This window comes from Elephantulus edwardii, unplaced genomic scaffold, assembly GCF_000299155.1.
Source record: "Elephantulus edwardii isolate Elephantulus edwardi_28Jun2011 unplaced genomic scaffold, EleEdw1.0 scaffold00115, whole genome shotgun sequence".
Lineage (NCBI taxonomy): Eukaryota > Metazoa > Chordata > Mammalia > Macroscelidea > Macroscelididae > Elephantulus > Elephantulus edwardii.
The window spans coordinates 7,051,042-7,064,049 of record NW_006399865.1 but is presented as its reverse complement, the minus strand read 5'-3'; the positions used below and the strand labels follow the sequence as shown (position 1 = coordinate 7,064,049).

At 40.3% G+C, this 13,008-nt stretch overlaps 1 protein-coding gene and 1 pseudogene across 1 annotated transcript; one reads left to right on the top strand and one right to left on the bottom strand.

The window, feature by feature from the left end:
• The first annotated feature begins 323 nt into the window (after window positions 1-323).
• Window positions 324-763, top strand: LOC102865691 (annotated as a pseudogene).
• A 9,231-nt stretch (window positions 764-9,994) lies between these two features.
• On the bottom strand, window positions 9,995-10,420 carry LOC102853489 (DPY30 domain-containing protein 2-like). Its single transcript, XM_006892419.1, has one exon. It carries the CDS (start codon window positions 10,418-10,420, stop codon window positions 9,995-9,997), a length of 426 nt encoding a protein of 141 aa, XP_006892481.1.
• Window positions 10,421-13,008: the final 2,588 nt, after the last annotated feature.

Sequence of the window (13,008 nt, the reverse complement as noted above, 5' to 3'; positions counted from 1 at the left end):
ATGGTGCTGAAAACTATACCTGCAGAAAGGTCAATCAGGATCTACATCTCACCCCATACACAAAAATCAACTCAAGGTGGTTAAGGGACCTAGGGGTAAAGCCCAAAACCATTCAGATCATAAGAGACAAACTTAGAAGGCCTAGCCTATGTTATAAAAAAGCCGACAAATAGAAACGCACAGCAGGACAGAGCAACATCAATGAACAGGACCTTCTAAAGATGAAGTCCCTGTGTGCATCAAAAGGCTTTTCCAGAGGATTTGGCCCAAGGAAGTTAGTGGCAGAAACCTAAGTAGCAGTGAAAAGGAGTCTCTCTGCACATATGGCGACTGCAGATGTTAGTAGCAGCGATAGGAAAGGGCAAGAGCGTGAGTCCTCTGTCACCTATTACCGGCTGGAGAAGGAGGTGAAGCACAATTCCTTGAAGGGAAATATGGATGGTGATCCATGGACGAGTCTATGATGTCACCCGCCTCCTTGATGAGCATCCTAGCGGAGAGGAAGTGCCACTGGAACAAGCAGGTGCAGATACAAGAGCAAGTTCTGAATATGGATGCCGCTCCTCTGACGCCAGAGAAACGGTGCAGCAGTACTATCTTGGTGATGCTCATCCGAGTGACCTTTAAAACAAAACCAAACAAGGACACTCCAAAAAATAAGGCCTGCAGAAGTTGCTGGTCATACTGGGTTTTACTCATCATCAGCACTGTTCTCCTAAGCTTACTCCATTGTTACTACACATCAGAAAGCAGATCTTCCTGAGACGACCTTGCTGAAGTCTGGAAAGCATACTCACGTGGGAGTGAAAACCAGAGACTTGCTTTGGGGACTGCCGAATCGCCCTTTTCTCCAATCCTGTTCTTCCCCTTTGGAGCCAAGATGGCTGACCAGATGTCCACCTCAGACCTGGGACCATGGTCGTGCTTCTCTCAGAGCCTTACTCCCAAAGCACCAGCCTGCCTTCTGCCTCCTTGCCATTGTTCCCTTCCTTCAATGCTTTCCACAAGGACCTTGACATTGAAAATCTTTTTATTAAATAACGGTAATTCACATATTGTAGTCACGTTGCTAGGAGGTAGAAATGGCTACCAAGTGCTCCAGTATTCATTAGACATTCCTACTAGGGAAGCAGACTTTGCTTTAGAAAGTCTTCTTTTTTGCATTTTAATATTACTATTGTTTTTTTTTTAAAAAAAAAAACCAACAAAAAGCAACCAGATTTTTTCCAGTACTGTGAAAAGAAAACCTACTGACTGTAAAGACACATTTGGCCATGCATGTTAGACAAGGATCTCCTAATGAGTTTACAAAATCCTATAGGGCCTCCACAAGAAAAAGATTAATAACTTAGTCACAAAATAGGCAAAAGATATAGAAAGACCTTTCACAGATGAAGACATTGAGATGGCCAACAAACATATGAAGAAATGCTCAGAATCGCTGGCTATCAGAGAGATGCAAATCAAAGCCAAAATAATATATCTTATCCCAATAGCAGTGACAAAGTTTAATAGGACATCAATAAATGTTGGAGAGGATGTGGAGAGACTGGAACTCTGATACACTTTTGGTGAGATTGTAAAATGGTACAACCACTCTAAAGGTAATTAGCATTTCCTCAAAAAGCTGAACATATGCATATGACCCAGCTATTCCTCTCATTGTAATATAGCTCAAGGAAAAGAGTACTGAGACACAAAAGGATATTTGTACACTGATGTTCATAGCAGTGTTATTCACAATAGCAAGAACATGGAAACAGCACAAATGTCCATCAACAAATGAGTCGTTTTAGACTGTGCTATAGTTACAGGATCGAATACTATGCATTATTCAGGAGCAATGATTTAGAAAAATACTACCTAACATGGGAGAGGCTGGAGAACATTTTGTTGAGTGAAATGTCTCATAAGAACTGATACTGCATAAAACCATTATTGTAAAAGTAGATTACTGGTAAGATGTTACAGAAGTCCAAAGAGGGAAGGGAAGAAAGGAGGAGGGCTTGGGGAGGGGGTGGAAATCACAAGGTCACACAGTTTGGTGGGTAGAGGGAGGGGGTGAAGGAATTAGGAAAGAACAGTGGAGATCTGAGAAGGCAGGTGATTATCTTTATAAAGCACAATGTATGAAAATGATCATATGAAACGCAATGTGAATAGATGAATGTGTGAAATACAATGTACATAAATAAAACACAATGTAAACAAATTATGTATGCAAATACAAAATAAAAATATTTTCTTTTACAAAGTTATAATCCCTGTACTTGTGAATGTGAATTTGCTTATAAAAAAAGACTTCTTTCACAATGTCTTCTGTTGGTTATACTGATCATATTGGAGTAGGGTTGGGCATAATTCCTTTTAAATAGTGTCTTATGAAAACAGAGAACAGACAAAGAGACACAGGGGAATAAATTATGTAAACATTAATCTAGAAATTTAAGGCATGCCAAGGATTTTTACAAGTTGGGAGAGGCATGGACTAGTTCCTCTCACCGAGCCCTTAGTTGTTTCCAGAACGGTGAGGCAGTAATCTTTTTCTAAAAGTCATTAAATTTTTCAGAGACATCTCTAGGGAATAAAGATTTGTCATACACAACGGGGACAAGAAGATGCTGGGACTTCTGCATAAATCCGGGACTAAAGAAGCGCTATCCCCTAGCCACCCTTAGTAGAAAGATAAAAATAATTCATGAAAAAAAGAAGCCTCAGTACATCATACAAAGCTTTGGAATTTGGAGTTGCATTTACACTATCTACTTTATTGTTGTTGTTATTATGTACCGTCCAGTCTCCTGCAACTCATAGTGACCCTATGTTCAACAACCCTAAACCCTGCTCTGTCCTGTGCCAATCTCACTGTCTCCAACACACCTACCCCCATTACCCCAGTCTCTGAATCAATCCACCTCATAGAGGGTCTTCCTCTCCTGCGCTGTCCCCTCCACAATTCCAAGCATGACGTCCTTCTACAAGGACTAGTCCCTCCTTGCAATATGTCCAAAGTATATCAGATACAGCTTCAGAACTCTTGCCTCCAAGGAGCAGCCTGGTTTTTGACGAACCTGTTCGTTTTCGTAGCAGTCCGTGGTATATTCCATACTCTTCTCCCACACCGCAGCTCAAAGGCATCAATTCTCCTCCTATCCTCCCTAGTCACTGTCCACCTTTCTGACACATAGAAAGTGACTGCAAAGACCATGGCCTATATCAGGTGCACCTTAGTCTCCAGAATGATATCGTTGCTCTTCAGTACTTTGGAAAGGTCTTTAAAAGCAGACTTTCCACTTGCAATCCATCACAATACATCTTTTAATTTCCTGGCTGCTGGTGCCAAGAGTGTTAACTGTGGAGCCAAACAAAATAATGCTGTGAACAATCTCAATCTCTTCACCATCCATCCTGATGCTGCCAATTGGCTCAGTGCTGAGAATCTTTGTCTTCTTGACATTGAGGCTCAATCCATATTGAAGGCTACAGTCCTTGACCTTCTGCAGCAAGTGCTTCAGGTCCTCCTCAGATTCAGCAAGCAGGGTTGTGTCATCTGCATAACCTAGGTTGTTGATGAATCTACTTTATGTAGGGTTTTTATAAACTGTGAATTCATCAAGAATGGATGACATTCACAGTACTTCCTAGAAACCCACTGAGTACTTTCCAGAAACAATGTATACCTGTTCTATAGCAACAGTTTCACAAGTGGTGGTTTAACTTTTTTTTTTTCAATTTGGAAATTTATTCCCATCATTGTATGCAGAGTGTGTGTGTGTGTGTGTGTGTGTGTGTGTGTGTGTGTGTGGTTTGAGTGAAAATTTATAAAGCAAACTGGTTTTCCACTCAACCATTTGTATATATATTGTTTCATAACATTAATTATAATACCCACAGTGTAATCACACTCCTCCCTCTTCCTGCCTGCAATTCTCATTTGCATTAATCCTCCTGTCCTACCCCTTCTTGCCTTCTAGGCTTTATCTTTGGGTAAATGCTGCTCTTTTGACCTTAGATGGTTAGTTATTCTAAGGACTGAGTGTCTCCCTGGTGGTGGTAACTCTTAACAGAGTGGGGAAATTCCTGTTGAAGATGAGCTCACAGGATAAAGTTATGTAAATCACTTGAGGAAATGATTCACCTTTAAAAACAGTCAACAGATAGAAAAAACAGATTATTAGCTCCCTCTGACTCTTGAGTTAATATATCTATCTGAAGAATCTATTTTTTAAGAGAGTTTAACACCATGGTTGATGTCATTGACTCTATATATATATATAATTGTGCATGCTGCATTATCCGAGTTTTCACAATTAAAAAACTCATAGAAAGATGTATGTTTACAATAATTGAGAGAAAATTAGAAATAAAACTCAAAAGAATATTTTTTATTAATTTTAATGAAAGTTTACAGAGACTGTGGATTTCCATTCATTCATTGTACTTTTCTCCCTGCCCACTCCCAGTACACTCTTCTCTTTGAAAAGTAAAATTCTTTCATTGTTTTACAATCCCTTCCCCCAGGTCCACTCCACTATGCAGCATTCGTTCTGGACTCCTGTCTTGACAATCATACCTAATCACATATCCTTTCTAAATAGTTTTCTCCCTCATCTGTTTCAATGAAGTGTACATTATTTATCCCATCTTTCTCAGTCTCCCCCAACCCCGATGTCAGTCCCGTTTTACAACAGTGGTCCTATGCAGTATTTGCGTTTTTGTGACTGAGATACCTCACTCAGCATAATGTCCTCCAGGGTCACCCATTTTGAATAATATTGCATGAGTTCCATGTTTTCCAATGCAGCATAGTATTCCATTGTGCGAATATACCACAGCTTCTCTAGCCATTCGTTTGTTGATGGGCACTTAGGTTGTTTCCAACTCCTTGCTATTGTGAACAAAGCCCGATAAACATGAGTGTGCATATATCTGCTTGGGTGGCAGTTATGGTCTCTTTGGGGTATATTCCCAGTAATGGAATTGCTGGGTCAAATGGTATCTCTATTTGCAACTTTTTGAGAAAGCGCCACACTGCCTTCCATAGTGGGTGCACCATTTTACACTTTCACCGCCTGCTCGTCAGCATTTGTTGCTTGCTGTTCTGTTACATTTTGCTATTCTTACTGGGGTGAGATGATATCTCATATTTGTTTTGATTTGCATCCCTCTTAGAGCTAGGGATTTTGAACATTTCTTCATGTGTTTGTTTTCCATCTGAATGTAATCTTTGGTGAAGGGTCAGTTCATATCCTGTGCCCATTTTTCAATTGGATTGTATGCCTTTATCTTGTTATGGTGCTCAAGTATTTTATAAATTCTGGATATAAGTCCCTTATCTGACATGTCATTACCTAATACTTTTTCCCAGTCTGTGGCTTTCCTTTTTACCCTCTTGGAGAAGTTTTTGGATGTGCATAAGGATTTGATTCTTAGAAGGTCCTATTCATCTATTTTTATCTTCTCCTGGTTGTAGATTTTCCAGGATGCTTGGAAGTCTGTTTATATTGTGGATCAGGACTTCTAGAGTTCTTGCAAGCTTTTCTTTAATGAGCTTTATTGTCCTCTAAAAAAACTATAAAATTTAGGGCAGAAATAAATGAAATAGAAAACCAAAAAACCATTGAAAGCATCAACAAAATTAGACATTGGTTCTTAAAAAAAGTCTATAAAATCAACTAACCACTAGCAAAAACTAACAAAAGAAGGAAAAGACACAAATAATCCAAATAAGAGATGATACAGGCAATGTCTAAATGGAGCTAAGTAAAATAAAAAGGTTAACAATGAAATATTATTAAAAACTATATATGAAATATGAAACATAAGAAAACATAGAGGAAATGAACAGATACTTAGAAATTCACAACCTACCTAAACTGACAAAAACCTAAACTGAACACATGAACAGACCCATTAAAAAAGATGAAATTGAAAAGGTAATAAAACAACTTCCAGCCAAAAAAAAACCCTAGACCAGAAAAAAGTGAATTTTATCAAACATTCAGAGAAGAACTGTCACCAATTCTACATAAACTATTTCAGAAAATAAAAACAGATTCTCTAGCACTCATTCTATGGAGCAAACATATCCTGGATACGAAAGCCATGTAAAGACATCACCAAAATAGAAAACTAGAGGCCAATATTTCTCATGAGCATAGATACAAAAATCTTGAATGAAATCCTGGCCAATAGAATCCAATGATACATCAAAAAAATAATTCACCAAGACCAAATCGGATTCATAAGAGTTATGCAAGGATGGTTCACCGTAAGAAAAACAATCAGTGTAATTCATCACATTAACAAAGTAAAAAACAAGAACCACATGATCCTATCAATTGATGCAGAAAAGGCTTTTGACAAAATCTAACACCCTTTCCTGATTAAAACACCCAACAAAATAGGATTAGAGGGAATTCCTTCAACATAGTTAAAAGTATATACGCAAACCTGAGAGCCAATGTTGTTCTCAATGGAGAGAACAGGAACTAGGCAAGGATGCCCACTATCACCTCTCCTATTCAATATTGTATTGGAAGTCTTACCAGTAGCAGTAAGACAAGAGAAGGAAATAAGAGTCATCCAAATTGGCAAAGAGGAGGTAAAATTATCTCTAATAAAATAATATACTTAGAAAACCCAACGACTCAGCAAGAAACCTACTGGACATAGTTGACCAGTTCAGCAAAGTGGCAGGATACAAGATCAACATACAAAAATCAACTGGTTTTTTCCTATAGTGACAAAGAAAATACAGAACTAGAACTAAGAAAAACAAAACCCTCCAAAATAGCTATCACAAGATTAAATAACAAAAAGAGACCTGGAGAAATTGATGCTCTTGGATACGAAGACTCAAAATTGTGAAAATGACAATTCTACCAATGGCAATCTACACGTTCAATGCAATCCCAATAAATATACAAATTCCATTCTTCAACCAAATGGAAAAGGCAATTTCCAATTTCATTTGGAATGGAAAGATACCCCAAATAAGCATAGCACTCCTTAAAGAGAGAAACAAGGTATGACGCATCTCACTCCCTGCCTTCAAATCCTATTACACTGTTGTGGTGGTGAAGACAATAACTGAAAACACAGAAATCAGCCCATCTATCTATGGTAAACTGATTTTTTGACAAGGAGATTAAATCAGTTAAGTGGGGAAACGACAGCCTTTAAATCAAATGATGTTGGCAAAATTGGAAAACTATCTGCAGAAAACTCAAGCAAGACACACACTTCCCTCCATACATTAAAACCAACTCAAAGTGGATCAAGGACCTAGGACTAAAACCAAGGACTATAAACTTCATCAGAGAAAAGCTTGGAAGAACTCTAGAAGCCCTAATCCACAACATGAACAGTATTCCAAACATCTTGGCAAACCTACAATCAAGAGAGGATAAAAAAGATGAGTGGAACCTTCTAAGAATCGAATCCCTATGTACATCCAAAAACTTCTCCAGGAGGGTAAAAAAAGTAAAGCCACTGACTGGGAAATGATATTTGATAATGACATGTCTGATAAGGGATTTTTATCTAGAATTTATAAAATACTCAAGAACCACAATAATATAAAATAAAACAATGAAACACAAAATGGGCACAGGATATAAACTGACACTCCACCAAAGAAGACATTGTGTTGTTCACAATAGCAAAGAGATGAAAGCAACCCAAGTGCCGATCAACAAACGAATGTGTAGAGAAGCTCTGGTATATTCACACAATGGAATACTATGCTGCACTGAAAAACAAGGAACTCATCAAATATTATACAAACTGGGGTGACCCTGGAGGACATTATGATGAGTGAAATATCTCAAACACAATAGGACAAATACTGCATACTACCACTGTTTTAAAACAGGAGTGATATCGGGGTTGAGGGGAAACTAAGAAAAGAGGGGATAATGTACACTGTATTAAAACACATTAGGGAAAGAACTTTTTAAAAGTAGTACATGATTAGGTATTATTTGCATGACAACAGTCCAGAATAAGAGTTACATAGTAAAGTGGACTGGGGTACGGTAAACAGCCATATTTACCTTTATGGAATTGTTCAACAATGAAAGAATTTTGGTTTGTTTTCAAAGAAAAAAGCGAACTGGGAGGGGGGGCAGGGAAGAAGATATGCAACAATGAATGAAAGGGAATCCACATTCTCTACAAATTTGCATTAAAATATAAATAGAAAAAATTAAAAAAGCAAAACCTATTTTTTTAAAAAGTGTATTTGCTGCTTTCTCTCTGAAAAGATGAGAAAATCTCCATGAATTTTGAAAAAGCATAGTTTGATATTCTCACTTTGCAGAAGTCCTCAGTCCTTCTGAGTTGAAGAAGCTGAGTTTGCTGCATGGAGTCAAACCCTCTGCTCAATAGAGGATTTATTTGCTTGCTCTCAAATGGTGACACAGTACTCAGAGACTATCATTTATTTGCAGTGACCTTGTGAGTCTGAACCCAGTAACACCCTCTGTAGCCACCATTAGATTTTAGATTGTATTGGCCTCAATGCAGCCTGAGCATCTAAGTGAAAGATCATGGACAACAAAAAATGTTTGTCAAAAGACACACAGACCAATGGAACAGAATTGAAGATCCCGAAATGGACCCATCTCTCCATGATTAACTGATATTTGACAAGGAAATAAAACCTATCAAATGGGAAATGACAACCTCTTCAAATGTTGCTGGCAAAACTTGACTGCTAACTGCAGAAAGCTCAAACAGGATCCACATCTCACACCATACACAAAAACCAACTCAAGGTGGATCAGAGACCTGGGAATAAAGCCCCACACCATCTCAAGAACATGGGAACAGCCCAGATGTCCAATCACAATCAAATAGATTGACAAACTATGGTACATTCATACAATGGGATACTACGGCGCACCCAAGAGCAATGATTTTATAAATTATTACCTAACTTGGGAGGGAATGGAAAGCATTATCCTGAGTGAACTCAGTCCCACAAAGACAAATATTGTATAAAACCATTATTGTAAAATGAGTATGAAGATTCAAAGGGAGGTGGAAGCAGAGGGATGAGGATGTGCAAATGGTTGGCGCCTTCAGCTGCAGGAGTCAAGAGAAGCCTCTTGCTTGCTGTCTGACACACGCACTTACCAGCTTCTGCAAGCTCATGTCCTTCCTGGACATCAGCCTCTCTCTTTATCATTTGTTCTCCCCCGCCCCATTCTCTCATCCTCACATCCTGTCTCTCTTCCCTCTCATTTTCTTTCCCCCACATTCTCTCTTCCCCCTTCTCCCCCCATTCTCTCATCCTCTCATTGTGTCTCTCTTCCCTCTCATTTTCTTTCCCCCACATTCTCTCTTCCCCATTATCTTCTCGTTCTCTCATTGTGTCTCTCTTCCCTCTCATTTTCTTTTCCTCACATTCTCTCTCCCCCCTTTTCGTTTTCTCTGTCTCCCTCTTGTTCTCTCATCCTCTCTTTCTTTCATTCTGTTTTCTCTCATTATCTGTTTCCCACCCAACCTAAGACACTCATGTTCCAGTTTTGGTGTGCTGTGATCATCCCACCCAAATTCACTCCATTTCACTCCAAACAAACCAGCACCCCTTTACCAGTACCTCCTCTTCCCCCCCTCCGCCCACCCCTTCCCCCCGGTAACTCTCAGTCAACACTGGTCTTTAGACAGCTGCAGAAATTTCTGCTAAACACACGCAAAGATAAAGAATTTTCATACCGGAGCTAATTGTCAGTTGCACTGTTCTTTATTTTGATTTCCTTTATCCTGTCAAGTCTCTACACGATGGAGGGCTTTTTCCTATGGCTGTTAGATCTATCTTGTTGGTTTAATGGATGTCTGAGAGTTACAGATGGACAGCTTTGAAGGAGCTACGGCTATAATCTAGCTTTTAATAATCCAATGCAAAGACAGCCGAAAGATCTTTCAAAAACGATCTGTGCCATTTGAAAGTCCAGTACGTGGCCAGCACACTCCACCCAGAAACCAGTTAGTGCTTTTTCACGATAGTCATGGAGTAACCCAGTGGGGATTCCACCTCCAAGGATTCCTCCCTTGGGTCTGAACTTGCTTGAATGGATACGGTCCTCTTTGGAACTTCCGTGGTGGAAATCTGTGCCTTGGGACACTCTCCAACTCTCTCTCGAATCTGATCTTCTTGCTGGTTCTCTTGAGTGTGGTCTCCTCGCGTCCACGTTTTGGCCCCTTGGGCTTCCATGCTGTTCCCTTTGCTCTTCTTGTCTTCCTCTCGGATGGAAAAGTGGCTGTTTTCTTCATTACCCTTCATTGAATATCTGTAGCGGAGAAGCCACAGCGCTACGTATTCAATTGGGTCATTCGGCTGATTATCTAACACCTCTGACAGTGCATCAGCCAGACAGTTTCCAAACCAATACTTTAAGTAGTCAATTTCCATGCCCTTTGGTATGCGATACATCTTGGCAGAGTCTCACTGCCTTGGAAACTGAGCTGCCCCTTGAGCAGGAGGAGGGATGACTGAGCAGGCAGGAAGCCCAACAAGCTGTGGGACTGTGGGTCAAAGCCTGGTCCTCTGTGACATAGATGCTGGTCTTCTGTGACATAGATGCTGTTGCTAGGTGCTGTCTGGCCTGCTCTGACCCACAGTGACCCTGTGGCCAGCAGACACTGCCCTGTCCTGCTCAGACCCCACAGTCAGCGGTGTGTCTCAGCTCGTTGTGACCACTGTGCCCGTCCGTCGCAGGGGTCTTCCTCTCTATCAGTGACCCTCTCTTTTCCCGAGCGTGATGCCCTTTTCCAGAGTCTTACCCTTCCCCCCACCCCCGATAGAGCACGTACCCAGTGCACATAAAAGGAAGGCTTGCCATGCTTGCTGCTAAACAGCATTCTGGCTGCATGTCTCCCAAGACACAGATACAAAGGCTTGTTTCTTTCCTAAGAGACCCCTCAGAAGTCCTGGGCAAAAGAGCAGGGCCGGGTGCGGGTGGGGGGAAGAACAGGCCCAGCAGAAAACCCAAATCATACTTGAACAACTGAAATCATAAAGGATTTCACCTGACAAATCCCTTAGTATGAAGACCAAGTAATTGGATGATGTCTGAGAAATAGCTAACCGCGTGTGACTAAAGCTTCAGAAACACATTTTGTCACCTGTCGTGACTTGTTAATTTTCTAAATACCTACTTGGAGACCTTAATGTATACTTTCTAACTTTATTTTCTTTATATCAGTGTAATAATACATGACAGAAGTCACTCAATGAAAGAGTCCCCCTTCCCCCCAATAAAATAAATTCTCAATTATGTCATAATTTCTACCACTTATATTTTTTAAAAAATATTAATTTTCTAAGTATCAAGTTTGAAACCTTAACATGTGCTATCTAACTTACTTTATTTCCTTTAGATCAGTATAATCTGCAGCAGCAAGTACTCAACAACAAATTTTTAAAGAGGTCAAAGAATTTCCAGCTAGTTTTCGTAGTTGAAAAATACGTACCCTTACTTTAGAAATGGGGGAGGGCAATCTATTACCAGAAAGAATGACCACACCGATTCATTTGAGTCATTGAAACACATTTATAACCTGGTTTAAAATTTTTTTTATTTTATATTGGTTTGCTTACAAAGTGTGTATATGTTGTGTTTCACATTGTTCTTCATTCACATTGTGCTTCATACAGTCATTCCCATTATGTTTTATAAACTTAACCTCACTGGACTATGTTCACCACTACCCTGTCTCTTCGGGTCCCCACCAGATCTTTCCCATTTCCTTTACCACCTCCTTCTACCCACCAACTTATACAACCCTGCAGTGCCACCCCTTCCCATCCTTGCTCCTCTGCTCCCACCTCTTTCCCCCTGGGTCCCCATACATGTTTTACTAGTTTTCCTTCTATTTTTTACTATAATAATCTTATGCAGTATCTGTCCTTATGAGACTGAGTTAGTTCACTCAGCATAATGTTCTCCAGTCTCTTTCAAGTTAAGCAAACACGAATGGGTGGTTCCATGGTAGAACTCTCACCTGGCAAGTTATAGAACCTGATTTTTAAACCATTAAGTGAAGGAAATAAGTAAACTAGTGCAAACTGAATGTGACTTTTTGCGTGTGTCTTATTACTGCAGGCAGATTCTGACTGTAGCGATCCCATAGGACAATGTAGAACTTGCCCATGTTATCGCTGTTGTTGGGTGTCATCGAGTTGAGTATGAGTCATTGTGACCCTGTAAACAGCAGCTCTGAACCCTGCCCTAGCCCTTACCCATGGAGTTTTAGTAATTTTTTATCACAAAATTATTGTGGTTGTTGGTGAGCTCTGGTGGCCTAGTGTCAAGAAGCTGCACTGTAATCAAAGAGGTGAGCTGTTTGAAACCACCAGATGCTCTGCTAGACAAGGAGGGACAATCTCCGCCTGTAACAGTCAGATCAGATTTGATGGTATATACACACACACACGCAAAATAATAAAAATAAAATTTAAAAAGTTATTGTGGTTCTAAGGAAGCAGCTGGAATCACTGTATGTCTCAAGTATATACACTGCTTTCTCTTTGAAAAGTTGAGCTCCTCTATGCATTTTCAGAACACAGACATCCAGATTTTCTCTCTGCCAGAGTCCTCAGTGCTGAGCGGAAGGGCCGAGTTCACTGCAGTGGAGTCAAACCTTCGGCTCCACAGAGGATTCACCGGCTCGCTCCCAGCTGCTGGTACTGCAGTCCAAGACTGTTGCTCATCTCAGGTGACCTCGTGGGTCTGAATCCAGAGACACCCGCTGCATCCACCGTCAGACTTTAGGTTGTTGTTGGCGTCTGTGCAGCCCAGGCAGCTAAGGGAAAGCTCATGGACAACGACTGTCAGAGAACCTCTTAGAGGAGGAAAGTGCAGTTAGAGAAATGCCTGACTGCACAAGCTTATTTGCTGTGTCCTTGGAAACTGGGTCCTTCCTAATATTGGGAGAGAGAGAGAGAGAGAGAGGAGTCCAGCAGCAGGTGATAGCTGGGATATCAGAGGTGACATCTGT